Here is a 12,615-nt window from a genome sequence, read left to right as displayed (position 1 = left end):
CAGCAAGGACAGTGGCACACAGATGTACTTAAAACCCTTGGTGCTTGTCATGTGCACTCATTTCACTCTTAGAGTAAAGGAGGATCTGCTCTCCCTCTGTCATGTTGGCTCAGAAAAAACCATGAAGACTATTTTTTTTTTCTAGTACTCTTGGAAATTGCTGTTCTCTGGTCTTCAGTCCCCATTTGTTTCCTATGTACTGTGCTTGTATGATGGGGAAAAGTTGGAGGTGCTTTTCCTCTGCCTGCATCTTTTTTAAACTCTAGTTTCCAGAGAAAATCATGTTGCACAGTTGTGCTGTGAGGAAAATGCATCCATCTGTCAGTCTCCTATTTCAGCCAAATTTAACAGAAGGTTAAAGGTCTGAGAGATGGTAAGTTCACAGAGGAGCTGTGGAAACAGCGACCGAATAGCGTTCAAATCAGTACTTCTACAGAGAGGCTGATAGCATGATCCCAAATAAGTTATAGGAAGATTCATAATGGAGAGAGCTGTTAAAAGTAGCCAAATACAGGGGAACTATGGATAAAAGTTTCTACCAGACCAGCTGTGTGATCTACCTGACGGGAAGGATGGTTGCAGGATACCAGATCTCATCAATCACGTTACTCGCAGACATTAGTCTCAGTCATCACTGATGCTTCATTGTATTCTGTGTCCTGTATTTTGTAGGTAATATGCTTTTAGCAGGAAAAGGTGGGAGTACAGTGGGATTTGAATGAAGTTTGGCTGAGAAGGGTAAGCGGGAACATGGTTTCTGGTGAGACGAACAATGGGAGAATGTCTAGGCTCAGGTCCTGGAGAAGCGTTACAGAAAGGCTCCAGTGAGTGGGAGTATGGAAGGAGGCCAGTGTGTAACAATTTATTGGAAAACCACAGTTTTCACAGAAAATATCTCCCAGAGAAGTTGTACTTTCCTGTCTGAAGGTATATTTAAGCCTGTATAGTTTGATTTTCCCTTTATTCCTGTGAAGATTTCAGCATTCCTGTTCTGACGTCTGTATGAGGTCCGCCCACTGTGTTCGGCACCACGCAGGAACACGGAGCGCAGACAATTGCATCCTGGCTGGTAATTATGTTGCAGAAGGTATAGAGCATTATGCAGACTCCTGTCTTTGAGAGATGGGAAAGAATAACATGACAAGGAGAAGAGAACTTCCCTACTTTCTATCTGGGAACAGGAAAGAAGAGATAGCAGAGATGGGGTGTTAATTCTCTGGGTGAGAAAAAGGACACATTGAGTGAAGGAGGGCAGGACTCAGTAAGAGAAAGGCACACAATATATTAGCAGTCATAAAGAGGGTGCTAGGAGCCATAAAAGAAGACATAATGATAGAGTATTATACTTGCTTTCTAGCTTAGGAATTGCTTTTGCACATCTCACAGAAGTAGTATCGAAGCACTGAATGGAGTTATGCAGCGCTGTAGTAATTAAAATTTTGCCAGACAAAGGCGGAGTTTCAATAAGGAAGCAGTGGAGTAAGAGGATTTCATCAAAAATTTTCAATATACCAAAGAGACAGAGACAGCCCGACATGAGAAAGAGGATCTGAAATATAAGCCGAGTATCTATCCGTCTGTGCCACGCACAGCCCATCATTATAGATTATCCCTGAAGTTGGCAGTGTTTTAAGAAGATAGAAAATGGGGTTTTTAAGGAACTAAGAAAAAGAGCTAAAGATCAAGATCCCAGGTCTATGAATAACCCTTTGCAGATACTATTTCACACTGTAATATGTAGTGCAATTTGCTATAGTGGCCTTAAGCAATGGATTCTCTAGCAAGTGTGTAAATGAAAAAGGAAGTTGATTTCCTCCTAATCTTCTACTGGCTATGGTTATCCTAACTACTTTTTAATGGAGATGTGGTTACACTTCTGTAGGACAAAGACACGAGGTCTTTTTGTTCCCAAGGAAAGTTCCTCTGTTCATGTTGCCGTGTGGTGGATCAGAAGCCAAACTGTACCTGCACTCAAGCTCCCTGCTCACACTGAGCTCACGTGGCTCTTCGGGGACCTGGCAAGGCCTGGGACATTCTTTCCTTCTAGTGAGAGAAGCTCTGAAGGTGAGGGTGAAGCTGTTTGTAGTCCTTCCCCTGTGCAGTCCCTCCCCTTTGGAGGATTCACACCTGGGAATGGGAGTCAGGACCAGGACATGCTTCATTGCAGCATCCCTGGTACCAGTCCGAGTTTGACTCGGGAAGTTTTAATTATGCAAAGGAAAGGACGTGTCTTTATTGAAGGGGTTTTTCCTCATCCACAGACTCTACCTTCACTTAGGATCAGTGTGGTAACTGAATGGGACACGTTTCAGATAGCAGAAGTGAACTAACATTGTCTGAGTAAAGAGGGCAGCATGCAGCAGACGCCACGCGGGCCCTTCCGATGCATGGGGCAGCGCCAGCTCACATACACAGGACATGCAAGAAGAGCACCTTCAACTGTTCATCTACCTAAACAACCTACTAGAGTGCTCATTGAGGCATCCTCATTGCTTTTCAGTGGTGCAGAAAAGAGCTATTCAGATTTGGCAGCCTAACAGCTGATCTTTAACTCTCCTGCAGGCATTTATCCTGTGTTTGCTCCAGTCTGACTGGGGGCTGCAGGGCTGAAACCTCCCTGATAGAGATGTCAGGCAGAACAGATGGGGAATTTCTTCCTCGTCTTAGAGACTGAGGAAGGGAGTAGGATTTCTTTTTTTAATAGTGGTATTTTTTTATTTTTTATTTTTAGCTCTTTGAGAACTTATTTACAGGAAAGGAACTCTGCATGAAATATTCTACAGTTGGCCTCAGTGGAGAATTACGTACATCTGTAGATCTCCTTGTCTGCATCTGAAAAATGTATATTGTCAGTGAAATCTGAGGTAGCATATAAAATCACATGCAAAATAAGCTTTCGATTTACACATCCTTTTTTCTTATGTTTCTGTGTTAAGATTTTACTTCATGGTGCCTGGCAGTGGTACAGCCAGAGTAAAATAAAGTGTTAAACCCACTGAGCCATAACGTCTAAGAGAGAATACCATATGGCTGTTCATTTATGTCTTATTAGGACTCAAGGAAGAGTCTTTGCAGAAGGAAAAGGAATTCTGGTTTGGGGGGAGAGGGGGGAGAGAAAAAGGAAGTTGGATTTTTTAATGTTAGTTCATTTTTTATTGGAGTAAAAATTTGAATGGCTATAATGGAGAGGAAAAATAAATGTACGTTTATCTCAAAACAACCTAGAGAGTGGGTTATTCAGATACCCACTTAGGAAGGGGCAGAACATAAGAGAAACTTTCCCAACACTGTCAGTTATGAAAGGGTTTGGTTTTGGAGAAGTGCAGAAAAAGTGCCATTTAGGAAAAAATAAATAAATAAAAAGAAGTTACTGGCAAATGCCTAGTGCAATCCTCCTGCTTATGAACTGAAAGTTATTCTGGGCCTGCTCCTCAGATGATGCAGGTTGGCAAAGCTTCCCTGGAGTGGTGAAGTTCATTGAAGCAGAGTTGCTGGACAGCAGAGGTTCTGGCCTGTGGCATGCATCTGGTTTCTTCTCTTAGACCGCATGTGCTTATTCCTATGTTGTGCCTTTTCAAAAGTCTGCTTGAAGTCAGCAGGTGGTTTTACATATTTAATGGGTGAATTATATAATCATGTGTGCTGAGGAGCTCATTACTAACTTGTTTTAATCTTTTTTTTTTTTTTTTTTTTTTAAATCTGGAAGAAGCTGTTCTTTTTAGTGTTGTTGAAAATCAGACTTCCCCATTGGCATGAGCTCTGTTGCAATCTGATAAGGATGTAACACAGCATAAAACTTGTGTTTGCTCTTATGTCTCCTGGGGTTCAAGCTGCTCTGCGTTGGCCCAATATTAAACAGAGAATGCATATATGTTCAGAGACAGACTTACAATGGGATTAGAGAAGCAAGTATGCTCACAGCATGACCTCTGCCTTTGCTCTCAGTCTTCTTAGAAGCTTATTTTGTTCTCTGGGTTAAATTCTGCCTTCCAACTCTTTTCTGAACTGTAATGTTTATCTTGGGAGCACTTACTCTTTGAAGCCTGCAGTACTGGCATTGCTTGCACTCCCTTAGAAGTCAACCTGGGTGCTCAACACCTTGGAAATTCCAGAGTTTGACCTGCTTCTTATGCCATGGGTAGGCAAAAACATGAAATGCATGGACTCTATTTAGAGATACGCCCAACAGTCTCTGACAAATCAACACATCCTTTAGCTCCTGATGAGAGATTCCTTCCACAAACCCCCCAGGACAGTTTCTGTAAGGAGGAGTCACTTACTGCATTACCTGCCATGGATGTCAATGTTCCTGTGGGAAGCCCACCAGAATTATGGTAAAGCCGTATCTGCCTTCTGGCTTTTCAACCATGTACAGTCCCAGTACTCAGTCACAGGACTGAATCCTGGGAATGAGACATTTGCAGTGTGTTACTATATTTCAGGAGCCGCTTCGGAGAAATAAAACCCAAGTGAAAATAGTCATTAGCTTAGCAGAGTCTATGAGAGAATTAAATTTACAGTCCTCTCTCTTCTGGCTTTATCCATTCACTAGCAATATATTCAGAGGGGGAGGACAACACTGACAAATATATACTTTTAGTGGGGATAGAAGGGAGGAACTTCTTTGTCACTCAAATTCTAGCCCAAATTGTCTGCTTGGTTTTTATAAGGTGGGGAAAAACAAACAAACAAGCCTGGATGAGGCTAAGCACTACCTATAAAGCTGAATCTTGTGATTATATTTAGTTTACTGAAATCCGTCATGTCTGTGAATATGCCTGGGAGAATTTTTCCTCTTGCTCCAGTAAATAACTTGTCAACAATGTATGCTGCTCTGTTCCCATAAAGTATGTTTACTCATATACAAGCTAGGAACCTAGTATTTTTTTTGCATCTGTGAAAAACAGGGATGAATCTCAAAATTCACATCTGGCTTGTGTACCTAATTAGGCAGGGCTGAATCCTGCCTCACTGCCAGCAGCGGCCATGTGGAAAGGAAATACTCAAACACCATATTGCAGCTCATCAGCACGGCACGGCGAACTCACTTGGACTTCAGCAACCTCTTCCTCTCAGTCCTTTTTGTCCACGGAGCTGCCAGGAGCACCTGACTTCTCCAGACGCTCAGTGGAGAAGACAAGACATGAGGAAAGCAAAGAAATGAACATTGGCATCTGTAAAAAGGATGAGTAAATCCACATAAGAATGTAGCAGCTTAAAATAAAGGAAAAAATTAGAAATGGTGAGGAAAGATTTAATCATAATCCTTTCAAAAACCTTAAGCAATTACACAAAGCCAGAATTACCACCAAAGTTGACAAAGGATTTGATGCCAGTGCAGCTCAGCCTGCAGACACAAGGCTACCGTGCAAGTCTGCTGAGGCCAGTAGAGCTACTCCAGGGCTGAACTTGGCTAGCAGTGAATAGCAATTAAAAAAAAAAAAAAAAGACTTATATTTCATGGATTAAGATAAGCAATGTAAACACAGTCTATTACCCTTTCCTGTTGAAGCTCGTAGTACTACCTCAATAGACAGACTGGCTGTTACCTCGGGATCTTGGCAGGTAGAAAAACAGCACGAGCAATGGTGGTGGTGCAGAGGGCGTTTGCAGAATCTGGGATGTGAATGTTCCTGTAGATCCCACTGCAGTGTGCTAGGGCTTGGTGTTTGAATACCCCTTTGCTATTTCTGCTGTCCCTGGTTGGGCAAGGGAAGCTGAGAAATGTGACAGATGTACAAGGTTTAGCTGAGAAGTCACTCCGTTTTGAGTTCTGTCAAGTAACAGAAGAACTCTGCGCCGGATTTGTTCGTTCCCTCTCTGACTCAGTCTGCTCTCTGGAGGATGTAATCCCTCTGCTCTGTGATAACTCTTGTTATTATGTGTACCAAATCTGCTAAAGCGATGTCCAGGGGCTTCTGAGGTGGGTCTGTGGCAATACCCAAGGGCTTCTGAAATGTTATTTGGGTCAATTTTATAACAAGGCTCCAGCTTCAAGTGCTCCACAAGGACAGTGACCTCCTCCAAGGTCATTTTTTTCCCCACATCTGCAAGGAGGACTCCTCCTCTACAGGTTAATTAGTGGCCTGTCGTTAACAACATCTGTGCCTGTTGTTCGGTATTTTGAAAACCTTCATTTCAGATGCCAGAAGGGTGTGGGAGAGCCTCCTGCTGATGTTATGCATGGGGATTACCACGGCTGAGCACGGTGGCACCTGATTAGCGATGGGAGAAGCGTGGCTGGCTGACATCTGCCTCTAGGCTGATGAACAGAGATAACATCATGGAAATAACAAACTAGATTCATCTTTTTTGCATTCTTCCCTGCTTTATTGGAGTTGCAAGGGTTTTTCTGCTGGACACCCGCTGTTTTTTAAAGCACTTAATCTCATAACTATAATCTCATATTAATAACGAAAGCGGCTTACCCTGATTTGGTAGGTCACATTGGCTTTTTAGGGAGGTTCATGTGTGTGGCCTAAAGACTTTATGAATTGGCATTACAGATAATGTACTGCACTGTCCTGACTCTCTCTCAGGTATTTCTTGTCTCTCCCACTAAAAATAAAAATAAAAATCTTGGTTTTGCCTGGGGAGCAGCTCTTTAAATGCTTCTTTGGAGGCCTTTAGCGCCTTGCAGGAGTGGACTTTGGTAGCAGAGGTACTGCACCAAAAACTGCAGACAGGCAGTAGTAAGACAGACTTCAAACCAGTCCAGTCATGAGGGATGCCTTGATTTATTTTCAGAATAAATGAAGTAGAGTAACAACGCTGCACATGTTGCATAAGAGATGAACATCTAATGCATAACATTCCTGGCCAGGCCTTCAGAGAGAAGACAAGGGGGATTTCTGCAGCTTGCAGTGGGGTACTTCTCTTCCCACCACGCATGTGATCATCCTTTTTATTAAAATTTACATGTTCTGCACTATTGGCGTCCAGGTGATTAAATTCAAATGTCTTTTTTCTAGAGGATTCCAGATAAAACTAGCTTAATTCTCTTCAGCTTCTTTCCAAATGAAATGCTGCAACACCTTGCATTTTCTTCAGTCATGCCTTTATTTTGCATGGTTTTGTGATGCTTTATCTGCAGTAGCTCCTCCTTGATACTCAAAGGTTTCACTGAATCTGTCTCTTTTTACAGAAGTGAGAGGGGTAAAAAAAAGAGAAAGCAAACAGTTCATGGCCTCATGTAAGCAATATGGAGTCTGTGTACACAAAAGAGAAATATTTTGGCTGTATTTGAGTACAAAGAAAAAGCTGTGTGTTAGTTCAGACTGAGACAATGCAGAATGAAAATGGAGGTTGAATTAATTTCATAACTTGTCCCTTTCTGTTGGTCTGCACAAGAAAATACATGGTAACAAACAAAATATAACAGAATATGAAACAACAAATTGAAAGCACAGGAGAATGATTGCCTTTTAACCAACAACGAAAGTATAATGAGAAAAGATCAGTGTTCAACTCCTACTACCCCTGTGAATCACAGCAAGCCACCGTTCCCTCAGAGAAGATACATGTGAGAGCTCTGCAGAATCTTCAAAGTTTATTTCAAGAGGAAACAGTTACAAAAGAACAAGCTGGTGTCTGTTCCTAGTGCTGCTTTGAGAAGTGCTTTCCACCCTTATGTAAGTTTGCTGCCTTTTTGGATCTGTTTCTCTCAAAATTCTTAGCAACTTCAGACTACCTTGGTCAGAAATGGGTGTTTGCACTGAAGCTTTTTACTTTCCCGAAACACTTTGGGAAGTAGCTGCTGTTGAAAGCACATTGATGTTTTAAAGCCTTTTGAAATGATGGCACATTTCCTGCATCTTGCTACTTTTGCACCATCTGTCTACTGAGACCTTCTTATTGCCAGAGAGGTTTTAGAAGGTATAATGCAGCCATGCTTGTCATCCAAGCTAGATCCAGTGGGGTCAGTCCTTAGAAAACAAGATTAAAACCTTTGAGTAACCTTCAGATTGATTCAGTCCCTTTTTGTTCTTCAGGCCCTGTAAGCAAGAGGCATCCCGGTGGTGTAGACGTGAAGGGATTATTTAGTTACTCTCAATGCTTGCCCATTGCACGCTGAAATGACAGTGTCCAGGCATCGGAATAAGTGTTTGGGAAATGTTGTGTTGTTAAACCCTGGTACAGCTCCTGAGAGGCAATAATTAGTGTGCTGTTGGTACATGAAGTATGCCACGCCAAACCCCAGCCTCTTTGCTCTATGGCAGTGACCTGCACTCGATCCTGCCCCACTGGGTTACGGGCTGCCATCTTACTGGTTTCTCCTCTCAGTATCGAAGAACTTTGTTTTATCAGACTGCAAAGAGGAGCTTGGGGTAACTGGGTGGCTGTAAAACGTTTTCCTCTTTTTATTGTTCTCAGGGTGGAACCTGCACTTACCCGGATCAAAGAGGATCGGAAGCGGATCATCTTACCAGCGATTGACAACATTAAGTACAACACTTTTGAAGTGCAGCAATATGCCAACGCAGCCCACGGCTATAACTGGGGCCTCTGGTGCATGTACATAATCCCGCCGCAGGACTGGCTCGATAAAGGCGATGAGTCAGCTCCCATCAGGTAAATCTCCCATGCACTGTCACGCTGGTACTAAGGATATCTCCACATCAACTGTCTGCCAAGGGGGAATTCAAGTGAAGCAAGGCTGGAGGCTTTTGTACAGGGATAGTAAAATGAAACTGAGGAAAACAGATGGCTCTACAAAGCTGTCGATGCATGTGTCACGTCTCAGAGCTGCACCGCAGTGTGCATAGAAGTGCATGTGCTCTAGTTGTGAAAGTGTGATTCAGGTTCATGTTGTGTCCCTTAGCGGGACGGCAGGATCTTTTTCATCTAGGCTTTTATTTTCTAAACGGGCTGTGGCATGTGTAATGAGCCAGATAAACATTGTGTGTATGAGAGACGAAGGTATTTTGTATGTGATTACAAGGAGGCTGCCTTCACTTTGGGTCTGTAGGCAGCATTCTTGGACATCAGCCCAAACCAGAGCTTCCCAGCAGCACAAGTAGGAGATGTGTTAGCCTTGTCTTGTTGGAGAGTTGCTCTTTTTTTGGAGAATTTTACATATGTTCTGAGTTTTCCCCCTGGATGAATTTTAAAATAAGACTGGACCATATAAGCAGAGTATCATTTTATTTTCTCTATAAGGTAACATTTTGCCTTACAGAAATGGAATTTTCTAAGGAAATACTCTTTCAGGAACTATGATAACGGTTTTGAGAATTGTTTAGAGGGATAACAGGAACTGATGAGAAAGGGACTTTCTTTCCCCTTCATTTGAAAGTTCACATCTAACCTTGCTTCTCTGATGCAGGTGCTTGTCTCACAGCTCCTCTGAAAAATGCCATGCTGGGTGAAGGGTACCCCTTTTAGCAACAGACGAAATAAATGCTAAAAAATACGTAGCTCAACTATGCACTTTTGGTTTCTCCGCCCTGTTTTTGAGCTTTCTTAAGAAGGATACAAACTGCCACCTTAGAGACATCTTCACCCTGATGTATACCAGCTCCATCCTAAAGTGAACTAAACCTGCATTGTATGGTCCCAATGCACGCTCTGGCACAGAAGGTGATATACTTCCCTTCCAGCATAGAACCTGAGTTGTTGGGTCCCAAGAAGTCTATTCCCAATCCATCCAAGCAACTTGAACCAACACGTCCATCTGGAAGGGCCCAAGTGGTCTTTTAGGAGTGAGAGGACGCAGACGGACTGCTCACATTTCTAAGACTGGTTGGCTGGAACCATCTCACAGGATCCGGCCCTCATACAGGAAATAATATTTCAGTCCATATTTGAGCAAGTGTTGCAAGTTGCTTTTAGGTTCATTCGCATGCCCCGTGACTGCAAAACAGAGCTGTGCAGTGACATTAACCTTACTTACCACAGGACAGCCCAGTCCTTCCTCACTGACCCTTTGCTCGGCTTGAAACCTCAATAAGCAGTAAAGTAATTACTTAGGAAATCGGTTTTCTTGGATAACATGCCCTGTCCTCCTGTCATTGTTTTAAAAGTGCAGGTGTTTTATATCTATTTCACTCAGCTCTGAGAAACAGATTATTGAAGAAGAAAAATTAATCAGCCAAGCTTTCACTCCTGAAATCAGGGTTTCAGCCTTTTATTCCCGAAAGGTTTTGCACACTTCATTACTTCCAGTTTATATGTGAAATCACTGTATTAATTTTCACATCAGTTGTTCTTGTATTTGAGTATCTTCTATTCAGGAGAACATTGTCAAATATCAGATAAGACTGAACCAAGAGGTTAAACCTCAGCAACTTCCTTAGACACGATTTTCAGTGCACTATTTTCAGGTAGCCAGTGCACTCTCTAAAGCATGGAATTCTGCAAAGAACTTCTGGAAATTCAGCTACAGGTCTTTTTTAATAGAGAATAAGGAATCTTATCCCCGTGATGCTGTGAGAAGTGTTAGTTTTCTTTCAGCAATACGGGACCTGATTTACCACGGGCTCTCCTCGGGTTTACGGTCAAGCTCTTGCCAGAGTTACACTGGCACGGAATTGGAGTGATACAGAAGTGAATAAGGTCCAAAAACTCAGGCACTGAGTAGTGTTGCAATCTGATGCACATAAGCAGCTGGCTCCCAAGAGCAGTGATTTTCTTCTGAGCAGAAACCCTCCAGTTCACCAGTGCATAAACTGCACAGAGAGAGACGAGATGAGCAGCACGAGAAGGAGAGCACCTGACCCTTGCTGACAAATACCAGGAGCACCGAGATGTTCTTGGTATGGAAGGCTCTCTCCTGCAAATCACGAATTACATGCCCTAAAATGCAGAGACGTCAATGTTGAACCGTGAACACTTACACGGCTCCCTGGGAATGTGTGCTTTGAAGGCAGTGATCGAGGAGAGCAGAGCACTTGCTTTATAGCCACACTGCCCTGATTTCTGATGGAGTAGCACCTGAGTGGATTTGCCAAAGCATTTGGCTGTGCTGTTGTGTGCTGTTGGGTTATGCCTGGCTATAGAAATACAATGCAATTTTGTGGCTTTTCAATGAGATGCCAGTGTAATTATGGTAATGGAAAGAATGAAAGTGTGAATGTTATTGATGAAAAGGATCAGGAAGTCTGTACTGGGATTTGAAAGCATGCATGATAGGAACTTACTAACTGTAAAAATTTAAGGTACATTTTCAGAAGGAAGGGGAAATCAGAAAAGTAAGCAGACTTCTTAAAAAGTCTCTGTAGGTTCGGGACAGGGTTTGGTTTTGTAACCAGCTTTCCACAGGGTGCACTGCAACGATGATTTCTGTTTCAGTCCAGTTTGGCAGGCAGGCAAACTGGTCCACACTGGCAGCATTTGGATCCCTGTGTCTGTTCAGTGCATTCATAAGATCGTTCATCAGCACAAAAACTGCAAATTTATTCTGTCCTTGCTGATACTGTCTCCCCTAAGGCTTCCTTTGACACCATCTTTAGCAAGTAGGGGTTTGTTTTGCGTCTTTCTGTTCTGTAAAAGAAAAGGCTAATAACTAATAACCCTAAGATTGGTTATGTGGTTGGTGTAGCTGAATTCTTACTCCCAGATCTCCAAAGGGATTAAAGATTTTCAGTGGAAAATATGTGCCCTGGTATCAGAGAGGATCAGAGCCCTGGCATTTCTGATGTTTACATTGTATGAATAAATATCCTCGATCTGCAGAATTGGATGAGATATTTAGGAAGTAGAGTCCAATTCCTGTTTTCTTCTGGGATTACACAACAGATGTGCTTTACTTCTCCTTTTCTCAGAAGTTTGTTACTTGAAGTCTGATCGTCTACTTTCTTGAACACTAACAGCCATGCAATGCTATTGAGAGCCTTGCTGGGAAGGAGCAGGAACTGCCCTTCAAGTCCGTGGGACACCATATAGGCAGTCATGTCAAGTGCACACCGTAAAATGTCAGACCAGCTGTTGTGGTCCAAGTGACCAAAGGAATGTGGCCTTGAAGTGCAAACAAAGGTAAAGACCTAGCAAGAATGAAGTGTCAGATTTTGTAAAGATTTCTGGTACAGTTCAAAGTCAATTCTTTTTTTTTTTTTCCATGTTAATAGTCTGAAATTCAGAACAATTGATGTTCCCCTTGCTTCCGCAGGCAATCCATTTTGCATGTTTGACATTTAAGATGTAAGATGTCTCTAACGTGAAGATTTGAATGAGGATTGGTATTTTGACACGCTGTGTCCATCACATCATTTTCCATTTGTGTTCATGAGAACACGCTTTCCAAAAACGTCCTTATCATCTGGCAACAAACCGTGTAACAAAGGATCCCATTTCAGAGGATTTCTAATGAATTTGACTATGCAGTGAAAGGGGCTGGATTTTTTTCTCTGTACAAAAGATACTCCTGGATTTTGGAGCAGCAAGGAAGGTGCCTGGTATCCTGAGCTCTGGCTGGTCTTCCCTCGCCTGCCGTGATGTTGATGGAGAGCTCTGTTTGGTTTCATGATCTGCAGCCACTAACACTGGGGTCGTTAGTCAGCCTCACTCGGCCGAGCGTTGCACAGCTTTCTGCATTATCTTCATCCAGCAGCAGCGGTGCAGCTCGTTGTTGCATGTGTTCTCACTTACTGCTTTAATATGCTACAGCTTGGTAATGCA

General features: G+C 42.7%; 1 protein-coding gene across 13 annotated transcripts in view; it reads left to right on the top strand.

Moving 5' to 3' along the window:
• Positions 1–12,615, top strand: part of GALNT9 (polypeptide N-acetylgalactosaminyltransferase 9) — a 586,151-nt gene that overhangs the window by 498,238 nt on the left and 75,298 nt on the right. For all 13 annotated transcript variants that reach the window (XM_066979038.1, XM_066979037.1, XM_066979045.1 and 10 more), the window contains one exon: positions 8,374–8,571. In XM_066979038.1, coding sequence (XP_066835139.1) covers positions 8,374–8,571 — 198 coding nt within the window. The remainder of the gene's footprint in view (positions 1–8,373; positions 8,572–12,615) is intronic.

Source organism: Anser cygnoides, chromosome 17, assembly GCF_040182565.1.
Source record: "Anser cygnoides isolate HZ-2024a breed goose chromosome 17, Taihu_goose_T2T_genome, whole genome shotgun sequence".
Lineage (NCBI taxonomy): Eukaryota > Metazoa > Chordata > Aves > Anseriformes > Anatidae > Anser > Anser cygnoides.
The sequence above is the reverse complement of the archived record's forward strand: the minus strand, read 5'-3'. Positions and strand labels throughout refer to the sequence as shown.